The 18,635-nt window shown below is 36.7% G+C and overlaps 3 protein-coding genes across 10 annotated transcripts in view; 1 reads left to right on the top strand and 2 right to left on the bottom strand.

Annotated features, from left to right (window-relative positions):
- The window catches only part of yap1 (Yes1 associated transcriptional regulator), a 35,150-nt gene extending 32,025 nt beyond the window's left edge, over positions 1 to 3,125 (top strand). For both annotated transcript variants that reach the window (XM_017466425.3, XM_017466424.3), the window contains one exon: positions 285 to 3,125. In XM_017466425.3, coding sequence (XP_017321914.1) covers positions 285 to 523 — 239 coding nt within the window. In that variant the 3' untranslated portion in view covers positions 524 to 3,125. The remainder of the gene's footprint in view (positions 1 to 284) is intronic.
- Positions 3,126 to 3,194: 69 nt separating this feature from the next.
- On the bottom strand, positions 3,195 to 7,186 carry tmem123 (transmembrane protein 123). Of its 3 annotated transcripts, none has more exons than XR_008393860.1 (4): positions 6,911 to 7,186; positions 5,245 to 5,445; positions 4,521 to 4,671; positions 3,195 to 3,931 (listed from the first exon to the last, which is right to left on the bottom strand). XR_008393860.1 is itself a non-coding variant. In XM_053677882.1 (4 exons), the coding sequence occupies exons 1-4, from the start codon at positions 6,963 to 6,965 to the stop codon at positions 3,907 to 3,909; spliced, it is 408 nt and encodes a 135-aa protein (XP_053533857.1). In that variant the 5' UTR covers positions 6,966 to 7,183; the 3' UTR covers positions 3,195 to 3,906. The 3 variants fall into 3 exon arrangements, 1 of the variants encoding a protein (XP_053533857.1); XR_001812486.3 differs by having other exon boundaries at positions 4,521 to 4,644; positions 6,911 to 7,171; XM_053677882.1 differs by having other exon boundaries at positions 4,521 to 4,647; positions 6,911 to 7,183.
- Positions 7,187 to 9,626: 2,440 nt separating this feature from the next.
- On the bottom strand, positions 9,627 to 17,218 carry tbcb (tubulin folding cofactor B). Of its 5 annotated transcripts, none has more exons than XM_017465072.3 (8): positions 17,013 to 17,200; positions 16,703 to 16,741; positions 16,359 to 16,499; positions 14,526 to 14,669; positions 14,199 to 14,295; positions 12,676 to 12,867; positions 12,377 to 12,449; positions 9,627 to 11,483 (listed from the first exon to the last, which is right to left on the bottom strand). In XM_017465072.3, the coding sequence occupies exons 3-8, from the start codon at positions 16,476 to 16,478 to the stop codon at positions 11,369 to 11,371; spliced, it is 741 nt and encodes a 246-aa protein (XP_017320561.1). In that variant the 5' UTR covers positions 16,479 to 16,499; positions 16,703 to 16,741; positions 17,013 to 17,200; the 3' UTR covers positions 9,627 to 11,368.
- Between the last annotated feature and the right edge of the window lie 1,417 nt (positions 17,219 to 18,635).

Raw genomic sequence — 18,635 nt, 5'->3', positions numbered from 1 at the left:
ATTTTAAAAGGACTTGTCAGAGAAGCAGTGGTTACAAAGGGGTTTTAAGTATGTTACATACGTAGCCTATGCACAATGCCCTCCACTAATTTTGGCACCCTTGGTAAATATGAGCATGTTAAACATTAGTACAAGTGCTTATAATATTGGTCACAATCAGTGTGTATTAAAATGACTTGTAAATAACGTTTAATGTGACGAACAGGTCGCAACACACCTAGGAGACAAAAAAAAACATGTCTTACAGTCTGGTAAATGTAGTACGTTTCCTCTTCCACCCTCAGGTGACTCCCTCGGCCCTGTGTCCTTGGCTACCCAGCCGAGCCGTTTCCCAAACTACCTGGATGAAATCCCAGGCACCGATGTGGACTTGGGCACCCTGGAGGGCGAGAGCATGGCAGTGGAGGGCGAGGAGCTGATGCCGAGCCTGCAGGAGGCGCTGAGCTCCGACATCCTGAACGACATGGAGTCTGTGCTGGCTGCGACCAAGATCGACAAAGAGAGCTTCCTGACCTGGTTATAGATCAGCTTTAACACACACTCCGCCTCTGCTCTCTTCACACTGAACTGCTGCCTAGGCCAATCTGTGAAGGATGTGTAGATGCTTCGAGGGTTTTTTTGTTTTTGTTTTGTTTTTTTTTAAAAAAAAAAAAGACATTTCAGTCTCTTAGACTTCGATTGCTTTTTTTTTTCTCACACTCACGTTAAGCATTAATCACGGCTGGACTGGTTTCAGTGGGAGTTTTTGCCCATATATAAACCACATATGGCCGAACTGGTTTTAAAAGCAGATTTCATTTCTTTTATTCTTTTCCCCTCCCATTACCTTTTTTCCATGTCTGCATCCTCAAGGCTGGCCCATGAACAGACAATTATTCACCCTCTCCTCTTATATACACGTGTGTATGGTGTTGAACCCTCATCACTCTCATATACGACCTCATCCTCTGCCTCGCCCATGGCCTGAACTGCAGCGTCCTTCTTTCCTTCGTTCACTACAAGCCTGGCAAACCAAAAACACTCACGAGGGCTGCTTGCTTGTGTGGGTGGATCATGATGAGATCTCCGTGAGCTTGAGCTGAAGATCTTGAGGGTTGAACCTGTTGCTTTAGGAAGGCGGATCGCCTTGCTCGGCTGTGCCAGCATATCAAACTGTAATCGATACAAGTGCCTTCGGTTGGATCTCTTAGTGCCGCAAATAAAACACTACTTTTTAACACTATATATATTTTTGAACAATTCTGCCCGCGCTCATTTCTATTTACAGTTTTCATTAAGCGAAAATGTCTTTTAAAATTTATATCAAAATGCATTTTGTTGGATTTTTATCAACTCTAGCCTCAGTCTTGTTTTAGACCCCCCATGTATTATAGATCAAATTCTTTTCTCATGGTAACTGGTTTGTTATCTAACATATTTGCCTTCCAGCATGCTGCCAATGTGTAATCATCGCAGAATAGATGGAACTGATTATCGCTATTACCTAGTAATCAGCAGAAATGATCAGTCTAGATTCAGAGAGCTGTTTTTGTATGTTAATATGTAGGTTTTCAATCATTATTAATGTATTTTTGCCTATTCAGTGACTGTATCGTTCAAAAGCAAGGAGCAGAACGTCAGACGAACTGAGCGTGAGGATGGACGCCTGTTCGGCGTAGAAGTGATCGAAGCGATGGATTTGCTATGTTTTAAGCAGGATAAATAAGCACGTCTCGAGGGTTTGCGGTTTAGAGCAGCAGGTAGCTGGTACTCGGTTTGGTAATCATGTATTAAGAACAATAGCATTATAGAGTTGAATGAAAACAATCAGCGATTTTTTTTTTTTTTTTTTTTTTTTTTTTTTAAACTTGCTTTCGACGAGGCTTCCAAAGAGTTTGAGTCTTTTTTTTTTTTTTTCCTCTTTTTAAAAGCAAAATAATTTATCCTATTCTTTGTGTGTATACATGTAGCATAAGCTAATGAGAGAATGTCCAGCTGATGATTAGTCAGTGGATGTGTGATGACCGTCACAAATCTCCCATACTAGACACTCAATGAGCAAGTTACCAAGAGCAGCCTTGTTGTCAGTCGTTTACATTGTTGCAGAGCGATAGAACACTACGGACGTTAAGCGATAATGCTGTTGTAGATGCTTTATATAGAGACACAATGTGTATCTTAAGATGTTTACAAGAATATTACCCCATACACTACAGAGACGATGATCCCACACTTTAAATGTGATTTTATATTTTAAAAGTTTAAAGGTTTGTTAATGAATTGCAGTTTATTTGATGCATCCTGAAATGAGTTAACACGAACAAGGCATGTGCTGATCATGGCTCATACCATATATCAATATTCATACCATATAGCAACAAAATGATCAAAATATCACTTCCCTTGCATTCCATTTTCCGAGGCAGCTGCCAAAGTAGGCAACATTTTTTGGGGGACGTTTGTGCCCGTGAGGTAAAGTCTCTCGTACAGAATTTCTAATTGAATAAACATATCATAATGCCGGATACCGTGATATAATAGTGATATGGAAATTGAATATCAGCACCTGCCTTATGTGAGCAAAGATCAAAACCTGTGATCAAACTATGTCACTGTGACCTGAGCAAATAGTGAAAAAAAAAAAAAGACCCGAGAAGTATGTTTAGAATAGTATCTATTTTTTACAGAAGTATGGTGTTGATGGACACTTGATGGAATAAACAGTGTTGGAGATAGCAATGCAACAAAACAAAAAAAAATCATCATTTTTATAACTTGTTGGTACAGTGCTGGTATTGCATGTTTAACAGAACATTGCTTAAAATGTGTGTCACTTAAACATGATTTTATGCGTAGTTAGTGTGCGACTCTGAATATATAATAACTTTTGGTTGTTTTTTTTTTTTTGTAGCGTTAGAGTACTAATCACTCAAGTTAAAGGATTGGTATTTAGATATCTCTAAATGCACACAGAATGAATTTATATCCATTTATTATGATCTGGTTTTTTTTTCTTTCTTTCTTTTTTTTATTTTTAATAGATTTATGTGCATGTATCTTAGAATCTTATGTTCTGTTACATTCTATCACTTTTCATAATACTTTAAAATGGATGGGCCTGTAATAAAAATATATACTTTGTTGTACTGGTTGTTTTGAGAACTCATTATTTAAACACAAAAAACGTACAAAGAAAACCTGATGACATCCACACATGCGCTCAGTGGCCACTTTATTAGGAACACCTGCCCCCCCTTTCTCCCCATACTTTTATGCAATTATCTAATCAACCAGTCTTGCTGTTAATGTTCAGGTGACTTTGACTGTTTACACATTGGTGTGAAAAACAAAAAACATCCAGTGAGTTGTAGTTCTGTGGGTGGAAACACCTTGTTGATGTGAGAGGTCAGAGAAGAACAGCCAGACTCTGATGGAAGGCCTCTGTAACTCAAATAATCACTCAAATCTCTTTACAAGCGTGCTGAGCAGGAAAGCATCTCGGAATACACAACACGTCAAAACTTGAGGCGGATGGGCTAAAACAGTAGAAGATTACCACATGGGGTTTCACTGCTGTCAGCCGAGAACAGGAATCTGAGGCTGCAGTGAGCACAGGCTCACCTGAACTGGACAGATGAATATTGGAGAAATATTGTCTGGTCTTTTTCCAATCTTCATCTGTCCTCTTCTGCTGCCATCTGTTCAGTGTGTGTGTACGTGCTCTTCTCTGTTTTGATGATGTTGGTTGATGTCTGTTTGATAACCTCAGAGATTTCTATTGAGATAGGTTTAATATGAATCTGTACTTTTCTGTACATGCTGTTGAATAGCAACAGGCACCTCACGCTGACCTGTAACAGTACAGTAAGACTTGTCCGATCATAAACCAGCTTTTTATGACCGTTAGACACTCCAGTGGTTCCACTATTATATGATGGCATCATGTTGTTCTCTAAAAGATTTTAAAAAGAGAGAGAGAGAATTAATTACAACTTTGAAATCCTTGTTTTTAAGCATGTGCCAATAAACTTTCTAATGTCTAATATTTTATCAGAATATGCATTATTATCAAGATGCTATATTTATACAAGGACTCACTGATATATCAAAATAACCTGGTGTGCTTTATTTTATTTTATTTTTTAAGCCTGTGGTGGGAAACTTCAAGGCATGGCTTTACCCTCTGTCTGTTCTGTGGTCACTGGAGTCTCGTTCTTCTCACAGCACAGCAATGATCATTTTTTTTGATCATTAAACAGCAACACGTTTAAAATCTGTTCATTGTTAGGCTTCAGTTATATCAAGTTTCCACCATAATTCCTTGTAAATTGCAGTTTATAAATTGGAATAACGTCAGCTCTGCTCTCATAGAAAATATATCACCTTCTGATCAATCAGAAGCGAGAACTCTGCAACATTGTGACATAAAATAAAATTATGGATTGCTGGGAGTCACATCAATAAGACTACAAATTATTTTGACTCTAAGCTGATGTACTAGGGCTTGGCTCTTGGTAACCAGGTAAAGTGATGATACTCACAGAGCTCGATAGTGCCCCTGCTGGCCAGAGCAGATGAACCTGTAGCCCACACACACAGCCAGTGTTATGATGAAGCCCAGGGTCATCCCACCCAGGAAACTGCCCACATGGACCTTGGAACACGCTGCTGAGCGAATTGGGACGACAGCGGCTTTGGTTAAAAGAACAACTGGTGTTTTTGTTATTATTATTATTATTATTATTATTATTATTATTATTTCAGTGTTGTTTAAAAATTCACAGAAAAAAAATGAAAGTAGAGATGTAGGAAAGACAGCAGACACATCCACAGACTTTGCTGCTTGTTTCAAAACTAAAACATTATGAATGAATTAAAGCAACAACATACGTAAGATTGGGAAATAACTTGTGTTTATGACAAGTTGAAAGTGATTCTACAGAGTACAGCAGCAATTTTAAATCCTTTTAAGAGTTTTAATAAATATAGTTACATACTAACAACATGAAATGTTTAAATGTCCCAAACCATTTTATTGTCCAAATAAAAAGAATTATATATATAATTATCTCTGTAAAAAGCCTGTCAAATGCATTGTTTCTCATGAAGATAACATATTAAAACTAGCCCAATAATAATAACCCATAATTCGAATTATAGCTGGAACTATTGTCTGAGCTGTGCTGTTATAGAAAATTAATTAATACCTTCTGACCAATCAGAATCCAGAATTCAACAGTACTGTGGTGTAAACATGGTTAATACCTGATGTAGGAGGTGGAGCGTTTTGGCTCCACATTGTTGTAAATGGAGTTCTTAACAACGGTGCAGTGTGTGTGATGGATTCATGGCTGGATGAGTTTGAAGCTGTGACAGTTATTTGTCCTTCCCAAGCAGTAACATATACCCCAGTTGCTGTAATATGTGCTTTGCTCTCATTTCTTGCATTTTGAGAGGTGGATAAATCTGGAAATAAAAGGTAAAAAACTGTTTGAAAATTCATTATCTCCATCCATCTTCTACACCACTTTATCCTTTTCAGGGTCACAGGGAAACCTGGAACCTATCCCAGGAAGCATCGGGCACAGGGCGGGGTACACCCTGGACAAGGTGCCAATCCATCGCAGGGCACAATCACATACCCATTCATACACTACAGACACTGGCAATATTTTTTTTGTTTTGTTCTATAGATGAAGGGAAATGAGAAATTGTACAATGGGATAATATGGTATATTACCACAGTACCATCCCAACCAACAGCAGGTTTCACAAATCCGGCACAATTACAACTAAAGGACATTAAATAAAAATGATAATACAATTCTTAAAATAAATAAAATAAAATGAATTCTAGTCGCTTTCTATGGGTCTACAAAAATATTACATTTGTAAAATTATTTTTTTTTAAAAAAACATCTAAGCTTTTTGGTATTTGTTCATCTCATTATCTTGAATGATTCAAAGTACTCTCATTCTGATATCGATAATACAATAACCTAGGATAACACACACACACACACACACACACACACACACACACACACACACACACACACACAAACAATCTGGAGAAAAGCCAGTCAATCACCTGAATCCCCTTAAACCTAAAAGAGACAGTTGTAACAGCACCAATAGTTTGTTGTAACACGAATGGTTGAAGAAGTGATTTGAGCTAGGTCAAGAATAAGGATAACGTTAGACTGCGATTTAAAAACTGTTTAAGTATTTAATTTAAATCAACTTAACAAAAAAAATTGTAGGCGTTAACTGACATCATAATAACAATAGATTATGATCCAATGGAACCGGCTGGTTCTGGTCAGAGCTGCTGTTTGTCACGGATGGCATAGTGCTGCACTGCCCCCTAGCGGCTTGAGAGACTTTGGGATTTAGCAAAGGTAAATAAACCTCTAAATAGCGAATAATTAAAAATGCAGACATTAGTATGCATTTTTAACTCACTAAAAGATTAACTACTTCTATTAACTTACTAAGTAACTATATAGAGATGTATCTACAAGAATGCTACCTATTATTCTAATGTCCACAGTAAAGAAATTACCGACAAATAACTAAGTCTAAATTCCATTAAAGACTATTTTTCACTAATATAACAAAAAATGTCCCGAGCCCGTTTAATAGGAATTACAATAAACAGGCCATGGTTAATCTGGATTACAAACCAACAACGAATAATTAAACCACAGTTAAAGCAGTGTGGTTTTTATTTCGATATAAAATCAACTGTATGAACCCTTTCAGGCAAAATCCCCCGTTGGTTTAGTGTCTGTGAATAACACTGACAACTTTGTCCATTCTTTGTATTATCTTATCTTGGTTGTTGTTTTAGTTGATAGTGGTTTAATAGTAATTCAGAATGAGTTTATTCCTAATATATAACGGATACTAGTGAGGAAAACGGACTTACCCCAGATATCAAAGAAAGTGAGGTAGAAAATCATGAAAAAGCAGCTGGTTTTCATTCCTGTCCCAGATGGAGTCCTGAACAGCTTTTAGGATGAGCCACAAAAAAACAACAAATGAAAAGTGCACTCGTGTGATTTATCTTCAAAATAAACCAAATCCGGGTGGAAAGCAACACAGCATACTACCCTACTAAACAGTGTGTGGAAACGGTGTGTGGAAACAGTGTGCCACGTAAAGAAACTGTGGTAGCGACATACTGACATACAGAGGACTTTTGTTTCACATAGGCTTGTAGTTCTTCTTACAGTATTGGGGAAAATACTTGAGTAATTGTACTATACTTTATACCCTTTATGGTACCACTGGGCAAAAAAAAAGTTTGTACTGCTTTTTTCCCTAATTAAAACAGAATCAGTACTCATCTCTTGTTGATATTTCTGTAAAGCTGCTTTGAGACAATTTCTATTGTAAAAAGCGCTATACAAATAAAATTGAATTGAATTGAATCTCCTATTATTTATTTTCTATTTCATATTTATAATTTTGAAGGATTTTGGAGTTTGTTGCCTAGAGCCAATATTGTACCATTATGGGAAATAATGAGAGTGCATGTTTTCATGCAAAAAAAAAAAATATATATATATATATATATATATATATATATATATATATATATATATATATATATATATAATTTATTTATTTATTTAAAAAGTAAATAAACATATTTATAAATATTGTTTCCCCCGTCCCAAATTTTAGAGACGTGTTGCGGCAATCAAATTAAAAATTACCTTTTTTATTTATTTATTTTTCTTAAAATGGTATGTTTCCTCAGTTTAAACATGTGATATGTTTTCTATGTTCTATTGTGAATAACATACGAGTTTATGAGATTTCAAAGCATTGTATTCTGTTATTTACATTTTACACAGCGTCCCAACTTTTTTGGAATTGGGGTTGTACATCTGGAAATGCTTCCGGAGAGAATCAGGATCCCTCATCTAATCGTTCAAGGTTTAAACCAAAATCATTATTTATGCCTCCTGTACACAATGCAACAATTAATACTTTCATCAAAAATATCACTTATGATGCTGAGGCAAGTTGCTCATCCATGACAATTGCAATCACTGCATCTCTACTTCAAATCATGAGCACTTACTTCTCCATACCCTTCTCTTCCTATGGTTCTGGAAACAGTTTATCTTCCTCTCATCTGTCCAAAGGATGTTTTTTTGCTTTGTTTGTTTTTTTTGAAGATGTTTTTGGCCAACTCTAATCTGGTCTTCCTGTTTTTGAAGTTTACTTCTCATGGTAAATCCTCTGTATTTAGTCTGGTGTCTTCTCTTGATTGTTGACTTTGACACAGAAATGCCTAGCTAATGGAGAGTGTTCTTGATCCCGGAAACAATTGAGCAGCCAATTGTCCAATTACTTTTGGTCCTTTAAAATGGAGTAGGGACACATGCAAGTGCTGTAATTGGTTCACCCAAGTTAGATTTAAATACCCTCAACGCTCCCAGCTGTGGGCATCTGTATGCCAAAAAATCAAGTGTGAAAAAAAAAAATCTGTTTCAGTGTGATCCATTCCTCTATTACTCAATACCAGTAGCAATTACAGTGATTCCTACATAAGCTTCAGAGTGTCACCTTTCAAAAGAGACCAAAACTATGCATGTACTCCAAACGGTTCAAGAACAGCTTTAATTTTAATTTGGGTATGCCTTGGATAGGCGTTTTAGGCTAATTTTACTGAAGGTTCATGGGGTTAAAACTGAATGTCTGTGCTTATATTCCATATATACTGTGGTAGACAGCCAAAATAACAATTTTGTCAATGTCCAAATATTTATGGACCTGACTGTATGTGAACATAATTTTCATAGTATAAATTTTCAAATGAGAACTAGCTACAAATGACCTCTGTGCTTTAGTGGTCACAATACAAGTGTATTCAAAAAGAAATATCTGGGGGAGAAACAAGAAACCAGTTGCAGAACCATCAAAACCAGCTGATGCTTCATGCCATACCCTCATGTGCCGCTCATGTAAGTGGTTCACAAAGACCAAATACAAACGATGGTACATGCATACACTAATTATTATAATTATTGCTGCTTAACTAATTAAACTTAAGCTAGTGCAAGAATTATCTATTAGACTGTATGAGTTTGTCCTCTTGCTAATCTAACAGTTTACTTTATTGGAGCGTTTCATCCATTGAAGTCTTTTTTTAACGTCGTTTTTATTTGTGCTATGACAGAAAACTGCATCTGTGTATACACAGCAAAGCCTCAAATTCTTCAGCAATAAAGCAAAATGCGAGGCAGACTAGGAGGACCGAGTACACCTAGATCACTTGTAGGCCATTAGAAGAGATCCGGTTTCATTTGATGTTTTCACATATGCAGAGACAATGCTGAGCCTTCGATCTGAGACCACTTGTAATAATAAAGCAGATCAAAATCTACAAATACACTAAGTTTTATGACAGTTATAGCTTTTTTTAATGCAATATGTTCTTGTTATTTCTTCTAGAAGAAGCTATGATCACATACAAAACATTTACACATCAGAAACGACTGAGAGATTCACAAAATAAATAAAAAGTACAAATGCACACCAGCTAATCGGAATAAATTTCATATGACAGCGCAGGGTCTTACAGAGTTTAGCCATTTATCTACTTTACTCAAAAAAATTCAACTACTTGCCAGGTTCATAATATTTATTTAGTGTGTTAGTGCAGAAACAAAAGCAAACTGTGCTGGACTCAAAAAATACTAGATGTAGGGGGGAAAAAAACCCTTCATATGTGTGACATTCTCAAGACAAGGATCTTCAACAGGTGCAGCTTTCTTAAATGACTTCCTATGCCACTTTGATTTGTGGCCATGTCACCAAACTACTCATTATTATTATCATCATCATCATCATCAGTGGACCATGTTTTGTGTTTGGAGTGGTACTAAACCTGTAGTATACACTGCATCATCACATGGGGGACCAGAGGTCAATGGTTCTCTAATCCAGTCAAAGGCATAGGGGTGGCTGATATGGCAAAAATGCAACATCATGATTAGGGCAGGCCAAAAGATTCCCTACATGTGAGTGTGCGTGTAGTGCCGTGTGATGGACTGGCATCCTACACCACACCGAGCGTTACAGGCTTTTAATGTTCAATTTGAAAGAAAATGATAAAGTGCAATAAATCTCTTGTACTCTTAAATAAGTGAAAAATTATCAGAATAATCATGGTTCTTATTTTAGCCATAATCGTGAAGCCCTGGTCTTGATGCTTTTTAAGTTCATAGATCACAATGTTTAGGTTTTCGTCTACTAAAAAATTAACGTTTAACATTTTTTAAGTGCCATCTAAAACAAATACTACTCACTTAGTCATACTCTCATTCAACTAAATCTCTTAAAAGTAACATGCAGTTGGTCAGTATTATAAAAATGCTGACGATACACACAATACACGTTAAAATGTGCATCATACGCTCTCTTGGACTGGAATGGAGAACCACTGCAGACATATGACTTTCCCAATCCATGCTAATATTAAATCTGTTTCATGCACAAGGTTAATTTAAAAACTGAACGCATTTGTGCATGTTGTACACATGACGTACAATTCATTATTCTCAGTGAAATCAAATGATAAGATGTGCGTTTTTGAGGAATACCATAATATCCATGTGGTTGTTGTCTAGAGCAGAGTGCTTGGTGTGTTATTTATATAATTAGCCAACCAGTGCATTTAGTCTGAAATCACTGAATAAGGACGCATTAGAACAATCAGGACACTGAAAAGGGAGTGCACTGTTCTTCTAAGTGAGAGAAAAAGGAAAGAAAAAAAAAAGAGGAATAAGGTTATTAGTTTCCAAAAACATTTATACATATTACGCTTACTAGTGAAAATAAAACAGTTAAATAAAACAAAGAATTGTTATGCTATCTCCAGCTCTTATTACACATTTTGCCATTCATTAAAAACAGCTATGAAGAGAAAAAAAAAAACCAACACTACAAGTTTGTTGAGAAAACAAGATGTGAAATATTCACAAATCAAAACGCGACGAAAAGCTTGGCAAAGAACAAAATCTGTTCATTCTCCCTCAATTGATGTGTCAGACAGCTAATTTGGCATCTACTCCCGTCCTCACATTATGAGCTAAGCAATGCCAGTGGCCATAGAGATGTAAATAAGCACGTTCTTGTTTAATGCTAGGACATGCTGTTAAATTTCCACCAACAGTGTTGTATAAAGGCTACCTTTTTGGTCTCTTCAGGACAATTATGAAACTAAAATATCATTAGCAGGAAAAAAAAAAAAAACACGGGAAAAAAAAACCCTTGTAATCAAGGGCTATGACTAGAGTTCTGCTTCGTCCTTCCAGATGGATGTTTTTTCCCCCCGCCTGATACCTTGTGATACCATGGCAGGTGGAGCCTACATCTCATCCAAACCATAGTCCTCCTCTGGAAAATCTCCCACAGTCACGAACAGAGGCTTCACAAACGCACCGTACTTTGGCTCACACTCAAAGTACCGCTTGCCGTTCACACTGGAACAAGATGCAGACATGGCAATCTACATTAACTCCACAGGGACAATTGGGATACAACATGACATTTCACTTTAGTATAACATACAGTGCTCACTAACTATCTGGTTCAATGAGCAAAAACGCTGATCCTTCAGTTTCACACCGTCTTTAAAGCTCAATGTAGTTGAACCAGATAAAGTTCCAAACAAAAATGTGCTTTGTAACCAATTTTAGAACTTGTACTGCCCACGATCAGCACCAGTCCTACTTCTCTCCTAGTTATTTTGTAAATGTTCTAATGCTGATAGTGGACAGTATACGGTTGTAGTTCATCATGTATTTGACCTTCAAGTACACTAACCGGTCAAAAGTTTGGAGACACTCAACTGAAATGTTTCGCATGATCTTAAAAACCTTTTGATCTGAAGGTGTATGATATATATATATATATATATATATATATATATATATATATATATATATATATATATATATATATATATATATATATATATATACACACACACACACACACACACATACATATACACACACATACACACACACATACATACATACACACGTACATACATACACATACATACACACACAAGCAGAGATATATTAAATTTTGATTTATTTTTGGATTTTTTATACATAACATAATTCCCATAGCTCCATTTGTGTTATTCCAGAGTTTTGATGACTTTATTATTATTATAAAATGTGGGGGAAAAATTTAAATAAAGAATGAATGTGTCTAAATTTTTGACCGGTAGTGTATATGTAAAAGCAGATAAGATCCAGCAAAAAAAACAACCAAACAAACAAACAAACAAACAAACAACATTCAAGTCAAGGCCAATGTAATGCCTTTCTAGAGCATGAAAAAAAATTATACGGATACTAACCTGCCATCATTTTTCCCAAGTGGCTCATCATATTTCACACCCACCCAGTGGCCTGGTTTGAAGTCTGTCGTACCTAAAAGACATAGAAACGTAAACTACAAACAGCCTTAGGAGTAAACAGAAGAAGAAGCATGACCTATGCAACTCTTATGTGTTTATGACTAGCCTAATCACTACCACATCGCTTACAAGACTCTTTAATCAAGTACATTTGAGATAATGGGGAAAGCTTTTTAGTTTTGTGCAAACCATTCTTTTAATCTGTAATCAGTGGGGAGAAAAAAAACAAGAACACATACCAACAAACATAACTGTGCCGATCTTTGTTGGCTGACCAACCACTTTCACTTGACACCGCTTGCCAACTGTGATTAAGGCTAATGCAGCGTTCTCCTCTTCCTCTTTCTGTGAGAGTGTCTCTTCACGCTTAGCTGCGGTCTCTTCGTTGAAGCGCCCTATCTTCATGTTCCTCTTGAAGTTTCGAACCGAGTCTAAGGAAAGTCAGGTGAGTTGCAAACCTCAAAAAACTGGAACAGTTAGGATTAACAGGGGATTAACCGTTACAGTGAAGGGTAACAAGAGTTCACAGTGGACATGCATATCTGGAAACCTGGACAATATGGCGAGATTATCAACTTCGATTCAGGAAATCAAAATGTCTGGATGATTTGTCAAATGGGTTATAAATAAGGATGCACCGAAATTTCGGCTGCCGAAAATTTTTCGGACAAATATGACCCAAAAATATATGCCGTCCTGCTCGCCCCGCCCCTCGGCGCTCAGATTAGACTTTCGATCTAGCCGCCGGTTATCATGGCGCTACCCGGCAAAGGCCAATCATGTCACGGTTTAGAAATACTTCAAAGTTTCTGATAAAGACATCAAATTTGCCATCTGCAGTGTTTGTTCTGCAGAAATTTCAAGAGGGGGTACAGTGCCCAAGCACTTTTCCACGACAGGTTTGACACACCGCCTGAAAACACGACATCCTGTTCAATATGCAGAGAACAGCAAAACAACAACAACAGAATAGAGGCCCTGCCATTCTCTGTTCGGCCTGTTGTTTTCATTAAAATGATTGTGTAGCATATTTAAACTTTTTGTATCTGCAAGATGCTAGCCTAGAGCTCTCAAGTTCATTACTTGACCGCTGTTTTGCAAATCATAATAAAAAAAATTCAAAAAAAAAAAAAAGTTAAATTTGTTACAGAACTGAATGAAGAACTGGTTTGTAGTTTTTCAATTCAAATTCATTAAATTCATGAAATTAGTTTAAAAGTCTAATATTAACATAATTATACAAAAAATTTTTTTTTTTAATGTTTCTTTTATTTATTTATTTTTATTCAGTTTCGGTTTTCAGCCAAGTGCATCCTGAATTTTCCTTTCGGTGCATCATTGTTTGTCTTAGTCTGTATTAATCCTCTGAACTAGCTAGATATATCTTATTTCTTCGTGTTAGCTACTACTTTTGAGCCGAGTCAATTAAGATTCTATGCAACTGAAACAAGGGACTGAGCAAGACAGAAAGGGGTTACTAATGAATTTATACTTTGCCCACCCTTGTGATTATTGAAGGATGTAATTTCGCTTGATGTATCACTTGGTTTTAATATTTGCATTTATTTATTTATTAAGAAAATTACACAAAAATAAATAAATAAATTATGTATGTATAAAAAGCAGTTAAAACTATAATAATATAACTAATAATAAAAGTATATGCATTGCTTTTCAGTAGCACCAAATAGAGGCTAAGAAAGTTTTCATACAGTCAATATTACATGATAAGAAGTAAAATCACTCATTAAACATTAATTACCTGATCTCTTATCATATGCATCTTCAGGAATCTCATATTTCTCCACCTGGGACAAATCACTGAACGCTCCAGTCAGAGAACCGCTGCGATCAATCACCTGAAGTTATAACACAACTTTATCATCAGTGTCATATCTCAACTCTTTGTTTATGGCTATGTTTTAAACAAGTGACCCTAAAACTCCTCGTTGTTATAAACCAACATCAGGTGTGCTGGGTTTCTGATCAAAAGAAAGAGTAAATATTTGCACAGGGTGAAGGTTTGGTCTACTCAAACAGAATTTAAACTCATTAAAGCTAGGTCTTTCTGACTGCATGACTGACTCACGTGTAGTCTGCAGTTGTCATCTACAGGGTAGGAACCTAACAGAGCGTCGTTATCATCAAGGTTCTGCAAGAACTTGTCTGAAGAGCTGAACAACTGGAGGTCCATAGAGGCTGCGGGGCAGCCGATGATGAGCTCCAGCTTGCACTATTGAAAACACACACACCGCAGAGGGGCATGAGATACAAGCACAACACAGAATACCACAGCAAATTTCATCATTTCAAAAAGATTTGCATTTCCTGCTTTAGATTTAACACTGGTACATGCAAATACAACAATATATGCAAGGTGATGAATTACAATTAGGAATTATTGTGGTAATATGCCACAAAGGTGCTTCACTATAGATTCATCTTCAGTAAATTCTTTATTCTGGTCAAAGTCATGGTGGTTTTCATATCTAATTTCTTTATATTTTGAACCAACTAAATTCATCAGGAGAAAAAAATAAATCCAAAAATATCATGATTAGGGCAGGCCAAAAGATCAAGCTTCCTGTAGGAGTGGACAGGATTGGTCAAGTTTCCTGCAGGAGAGGCTGGTCACACTTCCGGTAGGAGAAGACGAGACTGGTTAAACTTTCTCCACGAGCAGAAACTTTTGACTGGTAGTGTATATAATAGGGATGTCACGAGAACCGATACTTCAGTAACAAGTCGGTACCAATATTCTTAAAACGTGACAGTACTTGTTTTTCTGCAGTAGTGTAGGTACTGTTAGTAATGAATGTACCAAGGTTGCAACTCTTCCGGAACTGATGGGGGCAACAAATACGGTAAGTATTTTAGTCGGTCCACAAGTGGTAAAGAAGAAGAAGAAGCATGCCTACAAGCACACGGGAAAAACTACAGAAGATGGCAACAAGTTTAGCTCCGCCCCGACTCGTTGAGAGGAAAGGTGATAGGAGTCGAATATGGAAATACTTCGCATTCGAGGTGGATGACGGCAAACATATAATTGATGCTCTGAAGCCGGTGTGCAACCGATGCTATTGTTCATTTCAAACAAAGTGAGGAAACACCTCGAATTTGGCGAAGCACCTGAAAGACGGCAGTATATTGAGTTTGTTTGAGGCAGCTGGCATTGTGGCCTTGAAACCAACTATCGTTGCACTCCATGTAATGTTTGCGATAGCCAGTTATTTGTTAACAACACTAACGCATTGCGATGTTATAAACTACCTCCTAATGGGCCACCATGCATCGCCATTCAGCCCATGTCCTGTCAGCAAAATGTAGCCTAATGTCACTAATATTTATTCGAATGTTCATGCTTTTAATAAATCTTTTTGGCCTGCCAGCACATCAGTGAATCTAAACAAATGCTTGCATTCAAAGTATAAGGTGTGTGTGTGTGTTTAGGAGTGCACCTTAGCACTTGTAGCCTCCACTGTTTTATTAGTCATTGTCAGACAGTGTTTGATAACTAAAATATCCCTCTCTCTCTCTTTTTTTGCCAGTATCAGCCAGAGGAGGATGTAATCCAGGAGTTTATCATTTTATTTTATGGTATCGAGTATTATGTACTTTTGGTGGTATCGGTACTGACTACTAGATTTTTGGTATCGTGACATCCTTAGTATGTGTGTGTGTGTGTATATATATATATATATATATAAGTTCAAGAATATGTCGTAAATTTTGCTCTGGGTTCTTCCAGAAAGTTCACATGACCAGATATGCAGACTGTCAAACCGATGCAGAGCTTCTGCAGGTAAACGAGACAGCTCAAATATCACATTCACAACTCTGGACTTCCTTTAAAACCCTTGTGTTAATCTTCTCTCTCTCGTTCTTGAGTTTGACTGATAACCCAGGAGTGATGGAGAAGCACCTTCAGCTCTGCAATGGTGATCCCTCGGTTAAATCTCCGGTCCACATCGAAGGAGCTGAGGGTGCTGGTCACACGCACAGACACTGTGGGGTTGGTGATCACCGTCACACACTCCTGCATTTTTTTAGCCTCGTCTCCCTTCTGCACAGATCAGGAAAATAGAAACTTTAACAAAACTGCATTTTAATACACATTTAATTGAACACAAACATGCCAGTTCTCCATTTCTGACTTGTCATACATCACAATGTAAACTTCAAAACATCCTCTGGAGCTAAATCATTACTAGGCACTGAATCCCCAGTCACTATAGAACATAGGATTCTAAAATGAAAATGTCTAACCTTATTACAGCCTCCCTGTGCAGGTCTAATGAGGAGCTACTGAACACACACAACACATAAAAATGCTTAGCAACTGCATTTAAGTTGCCTTAGTTAACAATGTGGAGCTTTAACAGCGATGTGCACTTTTATTAAAATTCAACTTCAATTCCTGTTTATGTTTTTTTTTTGTTCAAAGTTATTAATATTGTTATTATTTTAATAAGCCTGCAATTTATTGTTAAGTAACACCTAGTCATTCTAGCCTGCTTGCTAACTAGCATAACTCCCGGGCTAGCTAGCATTCCCGCGCTTTCAAGAGTAGACTTACCTAAGACTTCGGTCCACACCAAAAAGGAGTTTATCTTTTATTTAATCTCACAAAGGACAACACTGAATGTCTTCAGATACGTGTATTAAGTCCTGTGAGTATTTCGGTTAGCTATTTTACCTTCCAGCAATTTCCACGCCACCCAGTACGCTTTCTGGAGGTTTCCGCCCTCACACTTTGTCATAGGCTGCATCCCAAATGGCGCCGTGTTCCCTGGGTAGGCGCAATAGTTAGTCTATACTGTAGTGGCTTCTGTAGGGTACAAAGTGCACTGTATTTCTATCAGAGGACCGATTTGGAATTCAGCCGCTGATCCAGTGACAGCAGAAGGGGAAGGAGGAGTTAGCTGTATAACGGAGTCAAGTTTGATTTGGGGAAACTGTTCTCCAGGAGCAGCAGAAGTATTGTGCTTAAAAACAAGATAGATAGATAGATAGATAAATAAATAAATAAATACAAAGCCTAATAATGGCGATAAGTTAAGCAGCTTAGCATTTATTGTTCCCCCTATGTCAACTCTTAAAGTCATATATTTGTTATTATTATTAAATGTTATGTGCATTTATCTAGTTGTTTGTTTGTTTAAGCTTTTGAGTTTAATAATTAATAAAGTTTAATGGGCTAAATGAACAAAGGAACATTGAGAGACTGATATTTTAAACCCATGAATTAAAGTGACCAGGCAATCAATCAACAGATAGATAGATAGATAGATAGATAGATAGATAGATAGATAGATAGATAAAATAGTGCTTGAAAGTTTGTGAACCCTTTAGAAGTTTCTATATATCTGCTTAAATATGACCTAAAACATCAAAGTGGGTCATGCAGCAAGACAATGCCCCTAAACACACAGGTTGTTTTACTAAAAAATGGTTAAAGAATAATAAATTTAATGGTTTGGAATGGCCAAGTCAAAGTCCTGACATTAATCCAACAGAAATGCTGTGGAAGGACCTAAAGCAAGCAGTTCATGTGAAAAAACCCACCAACATTCCAGATTTAAAGCTGTTCTGTACTGAAGAATGGGCTAAAATTCCTTCAGGCCGATGCACAGGACTGATCAACAGTTACTGGAAACGTTTAGTTGCAGTTCAAAAGCAAAGGTTCACATACTTTCGCCACTCCAATATATGTAATATTGGATCATTTTCCTCATTAAATAAATGACCAGGTATAATATTTTTCTCTCATTTGTTTAATTTTGTTCTCCTTATCTACTTTTAGATAAGTTTTATCTTTTACTTGTGTGAAAATCTGGTGATGTTTTAGGTCATATTTATGCAGAAGTATAGAAAATTCTAAGGGGTTCACAAACTTTCAAGCACCACTGTAGATGAAAATCACAGATACAATGGCAAGAAAAAGTATCTTCATCTAAGCTCTTCATCTAAGTTACAGTAATCAACAAACACAATCTGTTTTAACTAGTAACACACAAATGATTGCATTGTTCTTGTACATATTGAATATTTCATTTGAATATTCACAGTATAGTTTGGAAAAAAGTATGTGAAACCTTAGGCTAATGACTTCAACAAATGCTAATTAGTGTTGAAAGTTGGCAAACCTAGTGTCCAATTAATGAAACAAGATTGGAGATGTGGGTTAGAGCTACTTTGA

The sequence above is a fragment of the Ictalurus punctatus genome, chromosome 4 (genome assembly GCF_001660625.3).
Source record: "Ictalurus punctatus breed USDA103 chromosome 4, Coco_2.0, whole genome shotgun sequence".
Taxonomy (NCBI): Eukaryota; Metazoa; Chordata; class Actinopteri; order Siluriformes; family Ictaluridae; genus Ictalurus; species Ictalurus punctatus.
The sequence above is the reverse complement of the archived record's forward strand: the minus strand, read 5'-3'. Positions and strand labels throughout refer to the sequence as shown.

What these genes read in the sequence shown, in the direction of transcription:
- tmem123 (XM_053677882.1), bottom strand. Translation starts at nt 6,965, where the DNA reads ATGAAAACCAGCTGCTTTTTCATGATTTTCTACCTCACTTTCTTTGAT. An exon ending in CGCTCCACCTCCTACATCAG is followed by an intron (nt 4,648 to 5,244) that starts GTATTAACCATG and finishes CAATTCGCTCAG; the next exon opens with CAGCGTGTTCCAAGGTCCAT. An exon ending in CAGGGGCACTATCGAGCTCT is followed by an intron (nt 3,932 to 4,520) that starts GTGAGTATCATC and finishes AAAATCTTTTAG; the next exon opens with AGAACAACATGATGCCATCA.
- tbcb (XM_017465075.3), bottom strand. Translation starts at nt 16,478, where the DNA reads ATGCAGGAGTGTGTGACGGTGATCACCAACCCCACAGTGTCTGTGCGT. An exon ending in ATGACAACTGCAGACTACAC is followed by an intron (nt 14,296 to 14,525) that starts GTGAGTCAGTCA and finishes TTATAACTTCAG; the next exon opens with GTGATTGATCGCAGCGGTTC. An exon ending in CGGCACAGTTATGTTTGTTG is followed by an intron (nt 12,450 to 12,675) that starts GTATGTGTTCTT and finishes TATGTCTTTTAG; the next exon opens with GTACGACAGACTTCAAACCA.